The following is a 23,175-nucleotide window of genomic DNA, read 5'->3' on the forward strand; positions in this document are numbered from 1 at the left end:
TGGGTAGTTTATTTAAAAAATAATTGGAATTTTTGCATTATTAAAAATGCCGTAATGCGGCCAGTACTGATTAATTAATTAGGAAATAATCGCTTATATTATACATATATAGGTATATAAAAATATGTTTAAAGTTAAAATACATTTTTTCTAAAAAAAAACATACATAAGATCATATATATTTTAACTGTGATAAATCATTGAACTAAATTTTATTAACTCTATTATTTAATTTATTACATAAATTGATCATGTTGATGTAAAAAAAACCAGTTATTTAATCATTATTATCTGTACAAGCTATCAACTTCTCCGTTAGGAGTATAGGTGTTCTGTGTCTCTGTGATCAACTCTGTTAATGTCATTTGTCAAGTTGAAGTTCGTTGTTCAGATAAAAAATAAAAACCAATTTTACCGGCGTTGTTTGTTGCGTATTTATTTTGCGCATCCAGCACAAATGGGTAACAAATCGGTTTATCTATCAAATCTAATAAAATACAAGAACGGAAAACTGTTTCGTTTAACTGATAATTAGCATTTCTACAATAATATTTGACCAAAATGGTTTCAAGTGAGGAGGAGTCCGACTCAAAACCGGGCGATACGATGGAGTGGGATGTTGACATGGAGATCCAACTGTTTTATGCGATGGCGAACCACAAGCCAGTGGGAATAAACAAACATTTCCACATGGTGTGTATTTGGGACAAGTTGACTAATTCGATAACCAAAGAGATCTCAACCCATGACATATGGAAGCATCTAGACACGCTTTATGATATGCCGCTGTTGGACGATACCGAGCCTATTCCATTTCCCAATCATGAGATGCCGTTTGCGTTACCGGAAAATGATTTTGGTCCGCTGATCAAACAGAAGTTGAAGGAATCTATACTGGCTGACGATAGTGAAGGTAAGTTTATTTGAAAAAAAAAATACTATTACATTTTTGAATAAATTTTGAATAATAAATTTAAAAGTAAGATCATGTTAGTAAAAAATTATCGTATTTTGATTTAGGTATACCATACGGCTCAATAAATTTAAACTAAATATTTAAGTGTATAAGCAAGCAGTTTATACACTACTGTGTCCACTGCAAAATAATACAAAAACGTCTTAAGTTTACTCCTGATGGTAAGTGGCTACTGTCACAAATGGAAATCTGTAATCAACCCCAGGTAGGATTAGATATTACTACCTGAAGCACACATGTGCTGCTACTTCTCATGACTAAGCTGGAACGCCTTGGAAAAATGTGTCTCACTTCACACAGCCTTTAAATCACAACACTGCAGCTTTTAATACTGATGTTATGAGGCAGAAATAGGTGTGGCGGTGATGCTGCTGTTTTATAACAGTAAAGCCCTGTTAAGCCCTGCTGTTTACTGATTTGAAGTGTTTGGTAAGGGGGAGACATAAAAGAAACATTCCAACTTAGGGATAGCAATGCAATGACCCTCAAATGTCATTGGTCTCATAGTAATGTTGTTTTAATAAATAATTCTGTTTACAGATGGTAGAAGTCCTTCACCGAAGCCCTCAACGCCTAGAAGCAATTCTAGGGGCACCACATCCAAAGATGGAACTCCAAAAGGTAACATATTCCTCAAAACGAATTTTATTTAAAAAACACAATGCTATATAATATATTTAAATGCTGTCAACACAAAAGTATTAGTATCCCACAGCTGGGAACAGGTCTCTTCACTAATCTCTCGATTAGTGTTGGCCAGTGTGGCATGACCTTAGCCTCTCTCGAGGCTAAGGTCATGCCACACTGGCCAAATATGACTTGGTAGACTTCACACACCTTTGGAAATTTTTATTCACCACTAAATAAGTATTGTAACAATTTATTTAATTGTAGCTGGAAGAAAAGACAGCATTAGCGCTCTGGCCACTAAAACACGCAAAGAAAGTGGCAGTTCCCATGCCTCTACAGACACACCGAGTATCAAATCTGAAAAGGATTATGGTAAGAATAATCATTCTGCTCTTAAAAATCGCCTTAGATTTGAATTTGTGAATTGTAAGCACTTGAAACAAAGTAATTTAATAACAATTGTTTTATGTGTTAGATAAAGTTAAGATGGATTATATGTTATAAGAAATAAAAGCTAAACATTCGTCTGTTTGTATGTTGGAAAAATATTTTTCATTTCTTTACATATAACTATCTTTTTACAAAATGAATGATGTCAAAGCTGCATTACTGCTAGAATTGTAGCTAATTTTACTGAAATTTTATAGATCGTAGAAGAGATTCACGGGATTCAAACGCATCTGGGCCTCGTGAAAGCTCCAGTAGCAGAAAATCTACATCACAGAAGGAGAGGTCTAAAGCCAAAACAAGCTCTTCAGGTAAATATCAAATTCAGGTTTAATATACAGTCAATTATAAAATTTTAATATTTAACATTAGGTTGACTTTGTCTCCAAGTTACCATTTGTATTGCATAATTATAATCTTCATTGTAGTTATAAGTTCCACTTCAATAGATTGACCCAAAAACCTCTAGACACAATAAATAGAGTATTTTAAAATAAAAACAATTAAGTAACAAACACATGTGTTTCATGGAAGACGATTTATCATTGCTAACCTACCAACCTAACCTAACCTCACCTACCCTACCCTACTCTCTTTACTATACATACCAATTGAAAGTATTCTAAGATACTTATCTTGACCTCAGAAGATGAACTCATCTTTACTTTTTATTCTTTTGTATGTTTTTTTAAGATGTGTATTTTCGACGTAAAGTTTGTTTTATTTCTTTCTATTTTTCCATTTCAGCTTGGGATTCACCATCATTAGACGAGGAGAGCGGTTCCCGTCGCGGCCGCAGACGCGCCAATACTTCGACCCCACCTGCCACGGCGCCAGCGAAGCGGCGACGCATGTGACATTCACACGCTCACTCTTACCACCAGTACTTCTGACACCCCTGGTGGGGTACGTACCCCCAGCGGAGGAGCAACCGGAGGTTGGCCGCGGTCACCGAGTTTTTCTTTTAATACGGTGGTGCGGTGCTTTGGATTGTTCGATGTGTTGGTGTAATTGACTGTGTTGTATATTTTATATATTATAACAGGTTTTAGTCTGCTAGTATAGGAAACATTGACTCTTATTTGCTTTTTAACGGTTCGTAATTTTCTTTTATTCTCATAAACATGTTTATTTATTTGTTTATACTTTATTGACCTAAACAAAGTTGTGGTACAAGCACAATACAATTTGAAATCGTTTTTCAGCTAACAGCGATAAGGACATTGAACATTGAAGGGATTTTTCTATTATCTGGATATTTATCCTATTCATTTTAAAATGTGTATTACCATACTTCTAAATTTTATTTATAACAATTCCCTGGTGGAAATGAAATACATGCTACCCTCAATGATTATTAGAATGCTTTTAGTATTTTATATATTGTTTTATTAATGACTTGTCTTACACCCATTGTTAAAAATAAATAATCAGTCTTAACGATTTTTTATCAAATTATAAAATTTCGATGTTAGGTAGCCAAAAAATCAGTAAAGATTCGTTATTACTAACGGGTGTTAATAAAACATAGATTTGGTGTTACTTTCGCCCAGTTAATTAAAATTAGCCTTATGTTTCTAATATTCAAACTAAAAATAAGAGGATTTTATTTGAAATCTCAAGATTTCAAATAAAATCCTCTTATTTTTAGTATTACAGTATATAAATATAATTAATTAATATTAAATACCATGCAGCCAACTAGATTTTAATGCAACAAAAACATTTTCTGTTAATGTAATTAAGTACATAGATATAGTCCGCGCCAAACTGCTAGTCCACTCTGAAGTTGTTGCGCGCAGGTTTAGTTAGTATATACTACGTAACGTAAGGGCACACTAACTGCGTTATGTCACCGCGGGTGAGAGCGGGCAGCGGAGGGTGCCGGGGGGTTCCCGTGCCGTCTTCGTCCTGCTAATATCTAGAATTTGCTATTGCGACGCTATATTCGGAGTGGACTAGCAGTTTGGCGTGGACTATACCACAGTAAAACCAATGATAAAATTTCATAAAGTTATATCATATCATATTTGTTATTAACAATTATAATAACAGGTGTCTATTTTAATATCTAGGCTTATGATTGATATGTATTATTATGAGATTGACTTGCAACAACTTTCCACAATGTATCCTATGATAATGTGTGTGACACAATCAATCACATTGTATGGAGCATATACTAATTGATATAACGTTTGAGTTTAAAAAGTAAAATATTGATATAGACAGGGTTAACGATAGGATATTATCATATCGAAAAAAGTGATATCAAAAATTTTTAACATTTTATAATATGGTAACAGGAATTAGGAGAAAAAAAGAATGGTTAAAATTTTATCTTTGTTGCATGTCAATCTCTGTCGGAAGAAGTGTATTATATGTCGTACGCACCCAGTGAATGTAAATATAAAATATAAATGTGTAAGGGTTAAAAAATTAATCGTATTTATAAATACGTTCAGAAAAAAAAATTGTTGAAATTAGCTGTATAAAAAAAAAGTCCGCGCCAAACTGCTAGTTCGCTTTGAAGTTGTTGCGAGCAGGTGTAGTCATAAAATTTGCTATTGCGACGCGATTCGTTTCTATATTCAGATCGGACTAGCAGTTTTACTTTTGAACATTTTGTATACGCAATTTTTATTGCGAATTTTCTTATGAAATAAATTCGAAACTAGTTCTGAAATGAATGTTTTAAACTTCAAGAAATTATCTAATTAGATTTAAGACAACATGAATTAATAAATTGTAATTGTTTCATGTAATGTTTGAGTTTTATTTTACAACCTGATCATTGATCAATTTACACTTAAAACCGTCCATATGCGATAACTTTCGACTTAAGCGTCAGCCAGAAAGAACAACGGACTATCAATGATCATATATTTTGATGATGATAGGTGATGTAATAAGTAAAATGTAAATTAATAAATTAAAAAAATAACTGACATACAGATCGGGAACTCGGTAACCGCAGAGAGTATACGCGTATGCACACAACTTTAGTTTAAAAACTTCAAAAACAAAAACATTAGTTTTCGAACGAAGATCGTAGGAATAAATGTCGACATTTTTAATTCGATATATTGATGACGATATTGATATTTTAATTTATACCGATACATTTCTCACTTCCGACATCCCTACAATGTCACTGCTGTCTGTTGTCAACTCTACATATACGTTTAGAATCGTTACGTTATTTGGTATCTAATATCTAATTTCCATATATTTTTTATACGCTTTATTTTCTAAGTCCATATTTTTTTAGAATATAATACAGTATATTATACATAATATAGTTTTCATTATTTAAAATAAAATAACAATATGCTACAAGAAAAAGTACATATTGATGGCCCAGAAAGCACAAGCTTCAATCTGTCCAATCACCGGTCAGTATAACGTAAACAATCCGTGTCGACCAATAAAAATGTCGCTTTTCTGAACATGCTACACCGACCAATGGTTTAAACTGTCATTGTCAACCTCGTTGTCAACAGAAAAACAGTTGAAGTTGAATTTGTGTGATATATTTCAATTTTATTTTTGTAAATATTTGCAATATTTGTGAGGCGTATTTTTGAATTTATTTATTAGTAAAAAGTAAATTATATCAACGTTGTATGGTAGATAATTCTGTTAACATGGAAGTCGACGGTGCCGAGTGTTGGAACAGCAATGCATCGGAAGGAACAAAGTTTTCTAACTTAAAGGCTTTTGTGACCGCCGCGCGAGAATTCGAAGCGACCCACAGTGAATCCGCTGTGAATTTAATGACGCGTTACTTAGGCGTGAGTATTGTTACATACATTTCTCTTTTAATGTATTTTAAACCGAGAATAAAGTCACTGTTTGTTACAGCTCATAGCATCCTCGTGTGATTTATCTATATTTTCTCCGGGACGATCAGAAGTTTGCGCGTTCTTCAGCTCGCTATGGCGAGTGATGTGCGATGGTAGAGGTCCCCACTGGGCCGGCGTTGCGGTTCTAGCAAGAGCTGCAATCGAGCCCAGCGCTAGACACGCACTTACTCATACTTACAAGTAAGTTCTTACTAGTTTATGAACTCCTAGTACTTTTAACACTGTTTTAAGAAAATGATTGTGACAATGGTACCATATTTAGGACCTACATACAATCACGAGCATGTAAAGAACACAGTTTAAATTATAACAACATTGAAGTTAAACTATATTTCAGTAATAATTTATTTTTTACAGATTTATGCCAATACTGACTAGGTTATTGTCGGATACAATATCAAACGATAAAAAAATTAAACTCCTTTCAGTTATGCAGGTTGGATTTTTGAATATTTTATATTACCTCCTACATTTCCTGTCATTAATTCTAATCCCTACTAGTCCACTCTCTGGTGATTTCCCCTGATTTAATTAAAAAAAAGTTCTCAAAGGTTTCTAAAGCCCTGTAAGCCTGTGTATGTATACATGGCCAGAGTGGCAGACTATGGCCTCTCATTTGGAGAGATCTGTTCCCAGCAATAGGAAAGTATAGTTCGCGCACCAATCTGTAAGTCCGCTCTGAAGTTGTTGCGAGCAGGTGACATACAATTTACTTCGGCGATGCCATTCATTTCCATATTCAGAGTGGACTAGTAGTTTTATGTGGACTATAATCGGTTAATGAGGACTAAAATATTTGTGTGTACTAATGAGTTGGATTTACGTTGCTTTATTCTGGTTTAAAGTTCTTAATACCACTGTAAAATTCTATACCTCTGTAATTTCAGGACATATCATATGGAATTAAAATCAGTTGGCAGGAGTCATATCTATCAGGTCTAATGAAGCAGCTCACAGACTGGATAACTCAGCCAATGACAGAACCCCAGCATAGGACCATTGGTCATAAATCTCTTACGGTTCTCGTCAATATGTGCTATGGGAATCTACCGGCTATTTATGCTTTGATGCGGACTGTGGATACTAAAGATTTTGTTGTGCATCTGATTAGTCTGAAGGTATGTTGTCTCTTATTGTATACCTTGCTTCTTAAGAGATCGTAACTAATTTAAAATAGTCATAAATTTGGTGCATGCTTTATGCATGCCCAGTTGTTATCATTAGATAACAGTCATTAAAAATATATGTCTTGGGTCTTGGGTGATTTCATTATATGATTTTAGACTAAAATTATCGCGGAATTGAGACATTTTATTATGTAACGGGTACTCACTATATGCGTTTTTTATATTGCCGATATTTCGACCTAGTTGCATGGATCGTGGTCACGGCGAAACTGAGATGGAGGGGAGAAACCGTTGACAAGTACTAGTGGTAGATTAATCTATCTACCCTACGTCTAGTTCGTTTTTCTTTCTAGGATTCATATCATGACACACAACACTAACAATATCCTTATGAACCGTACTTTGCACTATCTGTGACTTGCATGAACTAACCACGTTTGGCTAACTTAAAACCATCTTCTCTTTTGAAGTTCCTAGGATATTTCTTGATTTCTATTGCTTCTTTTACTAAACGAGGAAAGTAATGACGCTCAGTGGCAATATAAAACGCATATTGTGAGTACCCGTTACATAATAAAATGTAATAACATAATATAATGATATAAAAAAGGAACCCTTTGCTGTTTGTCCGTCTGTCACAAGGCTCTATCTCCTAAACTTGAAATTTTTACAGAGCATGTATAAGGGTGGTTGCTATAACAATGATTACTAAAAATAAAAATGTGAATATTTTGATGATACACAATCCTCTGAGTGCGAGTTTGACTTGCACTTGGCCAATTATTAAATACTACTATGATAGTAATCTTTAATTACTTATTTGTGCTTAAAATCTGTACTCGTTGCAACCAACTATAATCTTTTACAGACTATTTATTGTTCACTGCAACAAATTTTGGGTTTTTTAGATAAAAGTGAGAAATGTAAATTTAACTTTTTTCAGGAAGGAGGTTACGGTGGTGTGGAAGTATGCAGACTACTCCTCTGTCTCTCTGGTGCTACCAGAGGCTCGGGAGCCATCAGACAACCTGACGTGCACAGCTACTTGTGTTGTACGATGCGCACTTTCAAGATGGCCGTTATGTTAGTATTCATTGTTATAAAACATATTGAGATTATAAATAGGCTTTGAGCAGGGCCTGATTTAGAGGCCTTGGGGCAACAAAGGAGTGGAGGCCCCCTGGCCCCAAATTATTTTCCGAATAAAATGAACAATTTTTTCAGTTGAGTTATTCAATAAATATTTTATTGTGAAATGAGGTAGATTCTTCTAGTATTCATGTTTGTACAAAGTACTGTAGATAAAGGTAAAACAGCTAAAAATAATATCAAAGGAAAATATGTATATATATATTTTTTACTAGTGTGGAGGCCCCGGGGCTGCCGCCCCGGATGCCCTCCCTTAAATCCGGCCCTGGCTTTGAGTATTTTTTTAAAGAATTTTCACGTGTGCGGGTCTTGTGTATTTCTTTACCATTTAAGCAAGTGGTAGAACCCTCTGTTGTTCGACTACGGCGGCACCACCGCCAAACCTATTTCTGCCTAACAACAGCAGTGTTAAATGCTGCTGTATTGTGGTTTGAAGGGTGTGGTAAGGGAGACATACTTTTTCTAGACATTCCAGCTTAGTCCTCAGGGATAAGCGGCGCATCTGTGGCTGACCTTAGGTAAGTATATCTTATCCTATCTGGGGTTAATTACAGATGAGCGGCAGTAGCCATTTACCATCAAGTGGACATGTTAAGTAATCCTTACTATCCTTACTAATATTATAAATCCGAAAGTAACTCTGTCTGTCTGTCGGTCTATCTGTCTGTCTGGTTGTCTTTTCTTTACGCCTAAACCACTGAACAGATTTTAATGAAATTATGTACAAAGATAAACTGAGACCCGAGACCGGACATAGGATAGTTTTTATCCCGGAAATCCCACGGGAACTAGGGATGACGATCTAAGATCGATTAATCGGAGAATCGATCTTTTGGACAAAAAAGTCGATTATTTTAATCGATATTAGTAGGGATTGAATCGTAAACTATGCATTTGATCAAGTGAGGATCTTTAGCAAAGTTGTTTGTTGTCCATGAGCCCACGAAGGGTTCAGATTTGGTACGACCAATTTTCGCCAGATAACGCCACTGTAATTTCAATGAAGGTACGAATTTTCAGATTTATGTATGTTAGTATGTCACAATATTTTCTTTTAAACGCGGGCGAAGCCGCGGGCAAAAACTAGCAAATTATATTTGCGTATATTTTCAGTGAAAGAGATGCAACGCAACTACTCCACGCGTACACATTCATCAACGATCTATGCAATGACGAAAATCTACGTGGTTACGTACTCTCCTATCCACATTTTAATAACGCGTTAAAGGAGGCTTTGAAGGTGAGATTTCAATTGTAATTATTACTAAGTGCAAATTAGACTTCACATACCTGAAAGAACTATTTTTAAAACTCTGCTTTATGTATCTTTCCTCATTGAAAACTTTTGTTTTCAATTTCTTGGGTATGCTAGTGTTCTCAAGAGGTTTACTTGCATTATTAAAGCAACTGATAATTCAGTAATAATATGCGCAATACTTTGAAAGTCCGAGATACCTAGTATTTGAACCTCTGATTCCCCGATTGAGACACATTTTAATCAATATTCTTCATCTTTTACTTTATTTAAGGACACAGATGATCTTTGCAAAATAGCACCAGACGACATGGGCGAACCGGAGAATGCAGTCAGCTGTCTTCGGAATGTATTGAAGTTTCTCACTGTACTCGTTAATTTAGGTAAGTTGCAAGTATTAGTATTACCCTTATATACCAATAAATCACCCTTAATAAGTTTTAAACAGTTATTACAAAATGTCTATGCGGCTGTGATTGAACAGATATAGTAGATATGTACAGATACATATGTGATACAAGTTTCTGTCTCCAGTTTCACCCATATGAATTGACCTTCTATTGATAAAAATATCTTACGATAGAGTTGTTGAGTGTTTTGCTCTCATATTTTTTATATTCTTACACTCTCCTCCTCCTCAAAATAAACCTATTGCTATCCCACAATTCATGTGCACGGGTCTCCTCTCTGAATGAGAGGTACCACTAGATCATATTATGCAAAATACTCATAAAGTTACCCAAAATTACCTTAGACGCATTCCTTTATGCCAATGAATTTGAGAAAAAATAAATTTGACTTGGCAGTATGTTATACATTTTAAATTTTAATGTGTTCTGTGAATTCCAGATATATATTCCCTGCGATGCCACCACTGTCAGCTGGTCTGCGTGTGTATGAAGGCGAGTCGTGTGTGCTTGCCGGAGTCGTTGGAGCTATTCGCTGCTATAGTGTCACAGTATAAAGGTAACGTAACTTTTATATGATAACTTGGTATTCCCAAGTGACTGAATCCTTATAGCTCTTACATAATATATGATAAAGAAATTATAATATTATGTAGCATTTTCCTAAAGACAAAATATTGTTGGTCATATATGATATTGTAACATAATGGATTAGGGAGATAGTAATTGCTTTGAAATTATATTTTGATAACTATTTGCATTATCAAATTCTTTGTGTATCTAACTACGTCCTTCGATTAGTATTCAAGAGTTAGAATGGCAAATGTGTTTATTTCAGACATCTATTTATTTTATAACTATATATTTTATTTATTTATTTTTACAGATGAGGGTAGGCTGCCACAGGAATTGATATCGGTTATCAGCGATGGCCTTCCAGGTCTGTTAGTTCCACCGGCTCTGGAGCCAGGAAAAGCAGGGTTGCAATGGGTATGTATAAATCCTTAAAAATCCTTATTAATCCATTGTGACACATAGGCCTTCACCTAAATAATATGGTAGCTTTTTTAATAGCCTTGCTTATTAAATTTTTGCTTTATAATACATATTGTTGTAAATTACATAATAAATGTACATTATATCTAATCTCGGGTTTATTATATATTATGTCTATGGGTGACAGTAGCCACTTATCATCAGGTGGACTGCATGCTCGTCTGCTACTTCTACATCATAAAAACTCAACTTATAGCAATGGTACTGATTTTTTTAAGAATTTCAATTAACTATTATTTTCATTACAGTTGCAAGTAGTCGGTGCGTTGTGTGAATCGAGCGAGACCCAAGAGAGAGTGCTACAAGAAGTAACGCCAGATTCGTTTGAAGACACATTGTACAGTGTATTACAATATACTTCACAAGTAAGAATTAATTGTGCTATGGTTTTGTGAAGGTATTCTTCTTTAAGCATATTTGGGAGAACAGATTGGAGTAGTAATTTATCATGGTATAGTTCTCGTGAAACTGCTAGTCCGCTCTGAATGTAGAAATGGAAGCAAATTGTATGACTGCTCGCAACAAATTCAGAGCGGACTAGGAGTTTGACGCGGACTGTACGTAGTTGCGCGCGTTGATGTGACACATCATTTATTTTTAATGTTTACTTGTGTCTATTACTTGTTTGAACAGTGAAAATTTATTTTAATGAATAAAAAATATATTTTACTAATCACGACGAAGAATTTAAACTTCATATTATATTTGCGTATAAATGTAATATATTCATATATTATACATAGTGTGTACATAATTAGTGCGCTTTTTCATTTGGAAAGCTTTGACAAAATTAATTATAGTTCATTTAGACCTGAACAAATCTACATTGCACTTGTTGACTTCAAAAATTAATATTAGATTTTTATTCAATTTGTGTATATATTTATTCCAGAATGGTCCAGTGGGAATGGAGACGTCATTACAAGCTGTTATAACTGGTTGTCGCACGGGGCTCACTCTAGCACCCCTCTCTAGAGATTGGGAGGCTGCATTGAACAGATTGTTGGCACACCATCAGGTGACATTCTGTTTTCATACTTTCATCATCATTCTAATGGATTATAATTAGCTTACATGTAATAATTCTATAACAAAATATAAAGTGTAAAAATATATAAGTGTGGTACATTATATTCAGACAAATAAGATTTCGGTGAAATTTAATTTTTTTTGTATTTAAGATATAAAATGGAGTATGCGAAGTTGTGAATTGTAGGTCATTATGGTTCCTAGTCTATCCGACTATTATCCAGCTGACATATAAATGACGAATATTGATTTCTGTCCTTATATATTTGTCTTTCTATATATGTCCATGACACACAATCCTCAAGGAATCTGTTATATAAAATGTGTTATCAATGACATTTTAATAAAATAAAATTAATCACTTTGGTTAATTATTTTCAGGTTAGGAAGCTTCTGTGTACGGGTCTAACTAGTGGCAACGGAACGCGACGGAGACAGGTGTTGCAACTGATCAAGCACCACTGTTTCCCCTCTGATCAAATGAACCAGGTACTTTGTTGATAGAAATCATCTGCAATATGGCAAATCTGAGGAATAACAAAGTGAGAACTATAAAGAGCATTTCGGAGAGTATGTTGGTTCCGATTGTTATCTTGATAGAAAGGATTGCAGCCAAATTGTGTCTTATCCTTCCGGTTTTTGATGGATATTATGATGGACTTCCAAAATAGATTAAACTATTATCCTATATTATGATAGTGTAATCGATTTTGATGAATAGTGTTAACTCAATAAAGATAGGGTTTTATCTATACTCGAAAATGTACGACAAATACATGAACAACTTAATTACTTTATCCGACTGAGGAGGGTAATGTTTTTCGGGTATGTATGTAAAATCCTACAAGCATGAGCCACATTCTTTGGGACGCCCTCTGGCCCAAATGGCTTGTCGGATATTGACATTAGGTATCATTGGATTCAAATTGTGGGGATAACATACGATTTAAATTAAAGATTTAGATTAAAGGTGGTAGAACCCTTTGTGGTTCGACTCCAGCGGCACCACCGCCACACCTATTTCTGCCTCATAACAGCAGTGTTAGGCGCTGCTGTGTTCGTCTGTTACTTATTTTTTTTTTTTTATAAATAGGAGTAGCAGACGAGCATGCAGTCCACCTGATGGTAAGTGGCCACTGCTGCCCATGGACATCTGTAATCAACCCCAGATAGGATTAGATATTCCTACCTGAGGTCGGCCACAGATGCGCCGCTACCCCCGAGGACTAAGCTGGAACGCCTCGGAAAAGTATGTCTCCCTTACCACACCCTTCAAAACGGAACACAGCAGCGCCTAACACTGCTGTTATTAGGCAGAAATAGGTGTGGCGGTGGTGCCGCCGGAGACGAACCACAAAGGGTTCTACCACTTTAAAAAATAAAAAAAATATGAGTTATTACTTTATCTTTCTTCTTGTAGCATTACATCAACTATGTAACTATATCTTTACAGGTTTTTGGTACCACTTTAAACAGTGTATCGGAAGTGAGCGTGGAGAGTGCATCGCCGCGAGAGAACAGTGAAGTGGAGAGCGCGTGGGCGGCGCAGCGCCTCACCGCGGCGCAGGAGCTGGCTGTGGACTCCTTGCTCGCCAAGCTTAATGATGCTTTACATAATAATAAGGTATCTATGCGGCCTTGCTCGCTAAGCTTCATTTATTATTGACGACCCGCGTGGCGGAGCGGCCACCATACCGGTCTGACGCGCAAAGGGTCCCGGGTTCGATCCCCGGCCAGACAGATATCTAAATGATGAATTTAGATTTCTGCTTCTGGGTCTGGGTGTTTGTGTATTTGTCTATGTGTATGTCCATGGCACCCACGACACAGGGAATCCTAGTGTGGGGCTGTGAGTGTAGAAAGCGTTTATTTACTTACTAGCTGACCCAGCCAACGTTGTGTTGCCATATAAATAAAATAATGTAAGGGTGAAGAACCCTACCACTTAGGGGTATGAAAAATAGATAGTAGCCGATTCTCAGATCTACTGAATATGCATATAAAATTTGGTAAAAATCGGTAAAGCCGTTTCAGAGGAGTAAGGTAACTAACATTGTGACACGAGAATTTTGTCGAATTTTATTGTATCGTTACATCTATCATTACAGGTTTTCTTAACCTAAAGCGATACAGTAGCCTCATTATAAATACGTTAGATGATGCACTATCTATGATGGTCTATGCCTATGTAAATGGACCTTAAGTTGGACTTTTAAAGATTATTTGATGTAAATGTTCACTTGATTTTAAGGTGGAATACGTGTGATTGATACGCATCTAGAAATATGTTCTAAGGTGGCCTTCCGAGGACTACCGATTCTCACATACACACACCTCACCGCCCACAAGTATACAGGTGAATTTTTAAAATTGACCTTCAGGGCCAAATCCGAAACTATAAGGATTAGCTAAAAATGCTCAAAGGAGTTACGAGGCCGATTTTGATAAAGACTAAAACTGCATAATTACTTTTTTAAATATATTTTTCCTTAGCCGGGAATCGAACGAGTTGATTTTGAAAAAAAATACAACCCCATTATTGTACTATCTGATAGTGTCGCTGATAAGGATCAGATTCTGGGAAAAAATGATAAATGACAAACTAAAGTCTTTTCCGTTGAAAGATGGCTATTTCACAATATCCGCATTTTATAAATTGACAAATTTTATTCTTGTATACGCAAAATTTGCACTAAAATACGTCTTTTTTTTGTACAGATATCGGACATCGCAACATCGAGCGTCATGGAATTGTACGGATACAAAATGACGTGCTTAGAGCAGCGATTGCATTCGCATTCGGTGGCATTGCAGGTAAATGTCCAAAAGTTAATAATATATTTATCCTTTGTGGTTCGACTCCGGCGGCACCAGCGCCACACCTATTTCTACCTAGTAGCAGCAGTGTTAAGCGCTGCTCTAGTTTGAAGGGTGTGGTAAGGGAGACATACTTCACCGGGGCGTTCCAACTAGGTTTTCAGAAGTAGCGGCGCTTCTGTGACCGATCTCAGATAGGAATATAATCCTATCTGGGGTTGATTATAAATGTTCCTGGGCGGCAGTAGCCACTTATCAGGTGGACTGCATGCTCGTCTGCTATTCCTATATTGTAAAAAAAAAGTTGGCAATTTTACCCCTATCACGACGCCCTATCACCTATCACTTACCACGACGTATCACTATTATATCACTGTTATTTTTATCATCAATATCATCAATATAAGTCTAAATGATATATTTTGATATGAGAATACTTAAGTTGGCGAAATGAATAAGAAGTAAAGTTAAAAATAAAGTAAATATAAGTATTTAATTTTGAATTTGTTTAACCAGGGAGCAACAGACCACATGGCGTCACTCCAGCACGCTCTCGCGTTGTTGCAAGCGACGAATTCGTCCCAACAAGACGTCTTGTACACCACACAGATGCAAAACGAAAGGTTAGTTAATGTTTACTCCATAGATAACTGATAAGTATAGATATCTCACCGCCTTGTAATTGAAGGAAGCCATTAAATGGTTTAAACGGCTGACAATCCTGTCAGCCATTTAATGGCTGTTGTGGTGTAATTTACGGAAACAATGCCGACATGCGCAGTTAAGTGGTGCAAAAACCCGAAATCGAAAAAAAAGTGCGGAGAAATATCCTTTCATTTGTAAATGATCTAAAAATAACATTTTTAAAATATGTTTTAAACACGAACATAGATGACAGTGACAATTATTACAATTATTACAATTATTATAAATTAATAATTATTTTTAAAATTAAAAAAGACAAACCCACTGAGTTTCTTACCGGATCTTCTCAGTAGAGGTCGCGTTCTGATCCGGTAGTAGTTTAAGAAAATATTGTAACTGACAATTTGTAAGTGCCGCCGTTGGCCTGTACAAAATAAATATATTTCATTTCAATTTCAATTGTCAAAACTGGTTACATTTTCTTGTTAGGAGTGAGTAATCTTTACTAATCTATGGTTTACTCATTAAAAGTTAGTCGTCGTCCTGTTAGTCGAGTTTCGGGTGGATGAAAGATAAGAAAATTGAATGTTGGTGCAAAAATTGAATGTTGTTGGCTATTTAAACACAATTGTACATATAAGCAGTGATAGCCTTGAGGTTAAGAAACTCGACCCCTCGATCAAGGGGTCCGAGGTTCAAATCCCAGACCTCTGGTTTTTCAAACTTATGTGCGTATTAGAAATTAATTATAACTAGCTTAAACGGTGAAGGAAAACATCGTGAGAAAACCAGCACACCTGGGAGGTTTACAAAAAAAATCTCAAAGGTATGTGAACGAATACGCACTCGGCCAGCGCGGTGGACTATGGCCTAGTCCTTCTCATTCTGAGAGGAGACCCGTGCCCAGCAGTGGGACAGTAATGAGTTCATGATGATGTACTATTTGGTAACAGCGCCATCTAGCGTGATAAAACCGCTGATAAAACTAGGTTAACTTACATAGAATCTGTATGAGTGCTTTCTAAAATTTGTAATAATATACAAAATATAACTTAAAAATTTAAATATATTAAAAATGGTATTTAGGCTGATACTGTATTGAAAATTTATCATTATCGATACAAGCATCGGTGGTTCAGTGGTAGAATGCTCGCCTGCCACGCGGGCGGCCCGGGTTCGATTCCCGGCCGATGCATCGTGGTTTCTTATTATTATTTTATAGTTTTTAAATATAAATTATATTTTATTTATTTATTTAAAAAATATATGTATGTTTTGCGAATAAAATATTATTTTTCTGTAGAAAAGTACATTTTTGTCTGCCCAGTGTATGTTTGTCGTTAGTTAATATTTTAGTAATACTTTGAATATCTGGTAGTATCTATTTATTTTTGTAAAAAATATTTATATTTTTTTTGTTTTAATTGTGAAAGGAAAATCAGTTGCAACTGTTTCTTATCGATCTATTTCTATTTATCTATTTAATACCATTTGTTTTTTTTTCAATTACAATTGTCAAAGGAAAATATTTTTAAATACCACCTGTTTTTAGACACAAAAAGACTATAGAGGACCTCCACAAACAGTTGGAAGATGCGGAGACGACTCTGCGAGGTTTCCGAGCGAAGCTTGCTGCCGAGAGATTGGATAAAGAGAAACAGAAGGAGACTTTGCACAATGAGTTCAGGACGCAACTCGCGGTATGTATCACTAAGTTCACTAACGCTTTCCTTATGAAATAAAATTTATTATTTTACCAGAATTTCTTATGAGTTGAGGTGATTTTTTCGGTCGCCAAGCAACCTTAGAAAGTATAAAGTTGATGTAAAAGTATTATGTAAATGTATTAACATTCCGTCTAAAAAAAACCGGAAGGTTAAACTCAAAGTGGACTCTCATTTTAAATTTCTAAAAAAAAATATACGAACTAGCCATATTTTCGGTCTGCCTTAAGTATTCTTTTATTTTTTTTTAATTTTAAATAAATGAAATAAATTAGGTATTAAATGAATTAAAATTATATTAAATCAATAATTAAACTAAGATGACATGTTTAGTAAGAATTAAGGAATAAATAAAAGCTTTATTTATTTATTTATTTTTAAGTATTCTTGTAATCTGATCAGAACCCAAAGTCCAATTGATCCTTATAAAATATTTAAATAATACTAAAATTACATCTCCATGTTTTAGAGGAGCGTACTAGAATGAATTTCGCGGCTAAATCAGAGTACTGATGTATTCCTTTCTAAATAGTTTTTCGAAGTTATGTGCAAATCAGAAATGAGATGTCACTTTTATTTTGGCGCTAAAGAATCTCGAGTGATTTAGGGGACTTACATAGCTTACACACCTACTTAATTAACTTAACTAACTAACTTAATAATACAATGTTTAATGAAATCACTTTACATTTTATTTTACAGACTTTGGAAACAGAAATGAAACGAAAAGAAAGGGAAACTGAGGAGAGATTGAAACAGGCGCTCAGTGAAAATGCAGTTTTACAGAAGAAACTTGAACAGCAGGTGAGGATTTGTATTCTATATAATTTATGTATAATAGCAGCAATATCAAGTAGTCTGGTCGAAATTATAAATGAAAATAATAATATAACAATATTATTTGATTGTTATATAGTGAATTAAATCAAATTACTTAACATTTTTACTTGTCGATAAATGGATTACAAAAAAAAAGAGTTTAATTCTGGTACGATAGAACACGGATTTATAATTATATATAATTTCTTTTTGTGTACAAAAAATTATTAAATAAAATAAATAAAAATATGTATTAATAAAGTTTTATCATGTTTCTTATTGGGCAGACGAGCAAAAACAGCGAGTTGGCGGGCGTATTAATAAAATTCGAAGAACGCGTGAAACAACGGGATAAGCGTCTTGAAGAAGCTTCTGCGGCTGATGCAGCATTAAGACGGGAGATAGAGCAACGGGACTCTGTGAGATCGATAGTTTGATTGAATGATTAAAAATTATTTAGTGCTTGATTGATTGGCTGGTTTGTTAGTTATTGGATTCGTTGGTTGATTGAACGGTGGAATGATTTATTGTTGGAATGATTGATTGGTCGACTAATTAATTGTCTACTGTAGTTATTTATTGATTGGTTGTTTGTTAGTTAGTTTGTTCGCTTGTTTGTTTCATTTATTGATCGTTGATTCGTTGAATAATTGATTCATTGATGAATGGATTGATTGAACGCTTGCTACATTTTAATTAAATTACATTATAATTAAAAACTAACAATCATCTATTGATTTATTCATTATTTTTTGATTTCATGATCATTGATTGATTTATTCATTATTTTTATTCATTGATTTACTTATTATGTAATTGATTGGTCAAATGATAAACGGATTGGTTGATTGAATGCCTTAAGCTTAATAGCTTAAACTGTGCGTTGTATTTCAGTTTATTAAAATTTTACTAAGTTGTCCTTTTTCCACAGATGATAAAACAACTAGAGAAGACAGTTGTGGAAAGAGAGAACAGACTGTACCAGGTGACCACTCAGTTGGAGGAGATGAAGCGTGTACAAGAGATGGTCGCGAAGCTGATGAGCAAAAGTGCATCTACGTCTGCTAGCTAACACACTATGTTAGTATTACTTTATTAATTACTAGCTGAGCCCCGCGGTTTCACCCGCGTTAAAAAGAAACAGGGGCACAGCTAGTTCTAAAATATATGTACCCTAAGTTAGTCCTTATTACATACCCTAACTGCCAATAAAAGAGGGGTTAAGGCCATAGTCCATGTTAGCCTAGTATGAATTGGTAGTGTTTATACGCCTTTGTAAACTTTTTGAACAAAGGTGTGGACAACGCGCGAACAAAGGTTTCTTCGCGAATTTTCTTCCTCGCCATTGAACCAAGTGAAAATTAATTTAGATACCATAGATTTGTTATAATTTATGATTATATTTATATAAGTCTGATAGAATATATTCTTGTTATTTTCAGATACAGAAAATCTATGGCAAAATGGAGAAGATCTCAATATTATGTGAAGAACTCGGCACTATATTGCTCCATATTTTTATATTGCAATTTATTAGACATATTGTATTATTTTTATCAATTTATTCATATGAACTATATGAAAGTTGCATTGAAATTATGTTGATGAATGTGTAAATGGATTGAAATATGAAATCTGTGTACTATAATGGATTTGACGAATAAATGTGTACAAATAGTTCTTTTTTGTATTATTTCATATAATCTTTTCATATTTTATATTTTATAATTTAACTGTTTTCGTTCAAAATTTTCGTTATTTAACTTTGTTATTTTTGTTTAAACTTTATAATAATTAAAGAATAATTTATTTTATGTCAGCTTTCATTTGTCTATGGATTAGAAATAACTCTCGGAACAATAATGCCTATGTTATTGTTCCGATAAATAACTTTGTCATTATGGTAAACATAATGACCATGTACCACTACGTATGCTTTTCTATGTTTATTTAGCAAATTACTTTTCTAATATTTGCTAGTGCGAAAAACTATATAAAAACATTAAGCTACAAAGTTATTTTCAGTTCATGGTAATTCCTGTAACCACCATTAGCGCACGTTGTTCACGTACTCAAAATTGTTGTTATTGAGCTCCAAATTACAGCTATTACGAATAAAAAGAGATTTATTACTAAAGTTGAAACTAATGTCTTAGTTATTACATTTATTACGAATGTTACACAGTTATTACGAATTACACTATGGTTATAAAATAGTTTCTGTAAGTCATATTAAATTCTCATCAACAATTCGGTAATAAAAATAACATTCCCATTTCGGTTATAGTAGAGTAATGACAGAGATAAACGAATTGAAATTACTTTTATTCATCGCAATTGTTTGCTTGTCTAGGAATAATTTGTATAGGTGACGAGGTTTTAATCTCTATGCGAAGACTAGAGATTAAAAAATCGCCTTACACGTTGAATTTCTACCGTTTTTTGTCGGTAAGAGGAGTAGTGGCCCTCTCTCCTGTCCTATAAATTCAAAAACCACATACCTGCTGCCATCCCCTGGATTATTTGCTGGTGACCCTCTTGAGTCATCACAACCGTAGGCAGTGACAATAATAGTGAACTATTAGTAGGATATTTTTTAAATTATGGTCGCATTAAGTGGTTTCACGCCTGGGAGTTCTAAAAAACGGTCCAGAATTGTGTGAAGGCTACCAATTCGCACTTGCCTAGGGTAGTGGACTGTGACCTGAACCCTTTTTGTTCTGAGATGAGATTGGTGTCCAGCAGTGGGACAGTAGGTATAGGTTGATAACGACAAATGAGTTGTTTGAAATGAGGACTAAATTAAAGTAGGTACTTCGTGTGTTAACTACGTCCTTCAAATCAGAGCAAAGCCGAACTTGACACTTGTTATAAGACAGAAATAGGGGTATTAACTAAGATTTTTAGTTATTAAGTTAGCAAACAAAACAGAAAAGTAGCCAAAAATCTAAACAATGGTAGACATAGCAAGGCCAATTATAAAAGGCGGGAAAATAGTGGTCACAATGGCTGACATTTCCAGACTGTATTAGGTGTCCTTGAACTTTGTGAGATGCAGGCGCGAAACCGTGTATCGCCGACAAAAAAACTCGACACATTCAATTGTTATTTTGAAAAATTATCACAACAATATTAAAAGTGATTTCATAAGTAATCTCTGAGCATACATTATTAAGCATAAGCTAATCTATGGCATAAGCATAAGCATTAAGAAATTGAAACTGAATTCTAGAATGGAATGAAATTTATTGGAATGAAAGTAATTTCATTAGAATTACTAAATAATACTTAATATTTATTAAACGATATGAGATAAATTTCTACTTAACTTCATCTGCATATACTTCAACCATCACTACACACATATGGTAATAAAAAGCACAATAAGATATAAATAAAGGCAAAGATACACGTACTCGTAGTTGCCACAAATGTAAGGCACTTAAAAATATGTAATGTCAGCGCATTTATTTAATGTAGGCACTCTCTGCGCTCATATCCGTGCACCTGTGCGCCTCTAAGGCTCCAACCATATTGCTATCGTAGTAAAATAATACGAAATCTAAATTGCTTTCCTCGTATAGAAATTGCAAAATGGTGCATATTACGTAATATTCCATTTAGAAGTCGCATAATTTTCATAATTCATCGTTAAGAGATTAATAAATCGTTTTATAAGTAAAACTTGAATGTTCACTTACCTGTAAGTCAACTGCGGTGATGACCACCTAAATCACTCCGCTGTTTGTCATCACTAACTCTTTAGCAATTTTTTGACTCATCTAAGTGACAAAATGATTTCATCAACAAAAAAGTAGAGGACATTTTGAAGAGAAAATTCTACCAAATTACCCACTTATGAAAGCAATAACTCTATGTTTTTCAATAGGATATTACAATATACTTAGTTCAGGTACCAGGGTAATAAAACCATAAGGGAGGTAATTCTTCCAAGATTCTTATTATTATGGATCTGTCTCGCTCTAAATTTGGACAAGAAAGTGTGAGTGAGATGCAAGTACAGATTACAATGAGACACAAAATAAATTCGCGAATTCATCGGTTATCAGTTTTCACGCTACTTAGTAGGGTAATATATTTTTTTAAATAAAGTAAACCGTAAATTACTACGATAATGCTGATATTCTATAAGTTTAGATTTTTTGTATTATACTAAAGTCATCAAATATTATCTTAAATTGTAAATTAATGCTAATTATTTCTACCATCAAGTAGGTCGTAAGACCTTGCGGTTCACTGAGGAAGTGTGTAGATGCCCTCTGACATATATATCAGGGGATCATAATCCTCAGGAGTTACATCGCACCTGTGATCTACTCCAGACAGCATTCTTGTTTTATATGGAGTTGGTTACATATTATGTCCATAGGCGACAGTATCCATTTACCATCAGGCACACGGCATACTCGTTCCTACTTCAATCTTATAAACCATACATACCTACTTAATATAAATTTCAATATGATATACGTATAAAGCTTTGGGAAATAAATTTAAGGAATACCTCGCGTATTATCTTTATACATATATTTCTTATGTGCGTGTGTATGTCACTGAACTCCTCCTAAACGATTGGACTGATTTTGATGAAATTTGTTGTGTGTGTTCAAGGGGACTTGAGAATGGTTTAGATTCACAATTTAGTCCGTGGGAAAAGGTTTTTTTTAATTAATTTTTAATTCGTAAGTAGTTGTTGATTTTGGAATCTTTCACATTGGATTCGACAGACTTCGCTACCATCGCAGTTTCAAATATTCTATCTATTTTTCAAACCCGTAAGTGATAAGGGTTGTTCACCCTTAGCATTTTTTTTTATTTATATGACAACACAACGTTTGCCGGGTCAGCTAGTAATGGTATAAAAATAAATGATTTTGTGTACCTTACCATTTAGTCCCTTATAACTCTCATGTGAGAAGTGTTATTCCGAGCGCCGTGTCGGTCACTGTCTCACTCTTCACACTTGTATTTTGAATCTACATTTGTGTTTAAAATGTACTAAACATTTTTAAATTCCCTTAATTTTCTCACGATACATTTCGTAAAGTTGATTTGGGTTATAATTCGATATGTTCGATTTTAAAAGTTTGTACACGTAAATTATGGCGATAAAAAACAAGTGAATTAATTTAATATTTTTGAAGTGAAGTCCAATTATTATAAGATTTTTTTACAAAGCTGACAGGTTTTAATAAGAAAGAATAAGA

The 23,175-nt window shown here is 34.4% G+C and overlaps 2 protein-coding genes and 1 non-coding gene across 4 annotated transcripts; all 3 read left to right on the top strand.

Annotated features, from left to right (window-relative positions):
* The first annotated feature begins 382 nt into the window (after positions 1–382).
* MrgBP (MRG/MORF4L binding protein) lies at positions 383–3,276 on the top strand. Its single transcript, XM_073092009.1, has 5 exons — positions 383–913; positions 1,517–1,597; positions 1,871–1,978; positions 2,254–2,364; positions 2,801–3,276. The coding sequence occupies exons 1-5, from the start codon at positions 562–564 to the stop codon at positions 2,908–2,910; spliced, it is 762 nt and encodes a 253-aa protein (XP_072948110.1). The 5' UTR covers positions 383–561; the 3' UTR covers positions 2,911–3,276.
* A 2,254-nt stretch (positions 3,277–5,530) lies between these two features.
* LOC140756463 (uncharacterized) lies at positions 5,531–19,627 on the top strand. 2 transcript variants are annotated; one of them, XM_073091978.1, is made up of 20 exons: positions 5,531–5,847; positions 5,918–6,099; positions 6,277–6,355; positions 6,807–7,037; positions 7,990–8,129; positions 9,309–9,435; positions 9,725–9,833; positions 10,300–10,416; positions 10,744–10,847; positions 11,162–11,278; positions 11,806–11,931; positions 12,324–12,431; positions 13,396–13,566; positions 14,661–14,756; positions 15,276–15,382; positions 16,957–17,104; positions 17,831–17,932; positions 18,235–18,366; positions 18,879–19,027; positions 19,390–19,627. In XM_073091978.1, exons 1-19 carry the CDS (start codon positions 5,680–5,682, stop codon positions 19,017–19,019), a joined length of 2,505 nt encoding a protein of 834 aa, XP_072948079.1. In that variant the 5' UTR covers positions 5,531–5,679; the 3' UTR covers positions 19,020–19,027; positions 19,390–19,627. The 2 variants fall into 2 exon arrangements, with proteins under 2 accessions (XP_072948079.1, XP_072948077.1); XM_073091976.1 differs by lacking the exon at positions 19,390–19,627 and having other exon boundaries at positions 18,235–18,364; positions 18,877–19,017.
* Positions 16,529–16,599, top strand: TRNAG-GCC (transfer RNA glycine (anticodon GCC)). The gene has a single exon. It is a non-coding gene; the product is annotated as a tRNA-Gly (tRNA).
* Positions 19,628–23,175: the final 3,548 nt, after the last annotated feature.

This window comes from Epargyreus clarus, unplaced genomic scaffold (genome assembly GCF_041222505.1).
Source record: "Epargyreus clarus isolate Ecla_fem2 unplaced genomic scaffold, WU_Ecla_fem_2.2 ptg000035l, whole genome shotgun sequence".
NCBI lineage: Eukaryota > Metazoa > Arthropoda > Insecta > Lepidoptera > Hesperiidae > Epargyreus > Epargyreus clarus.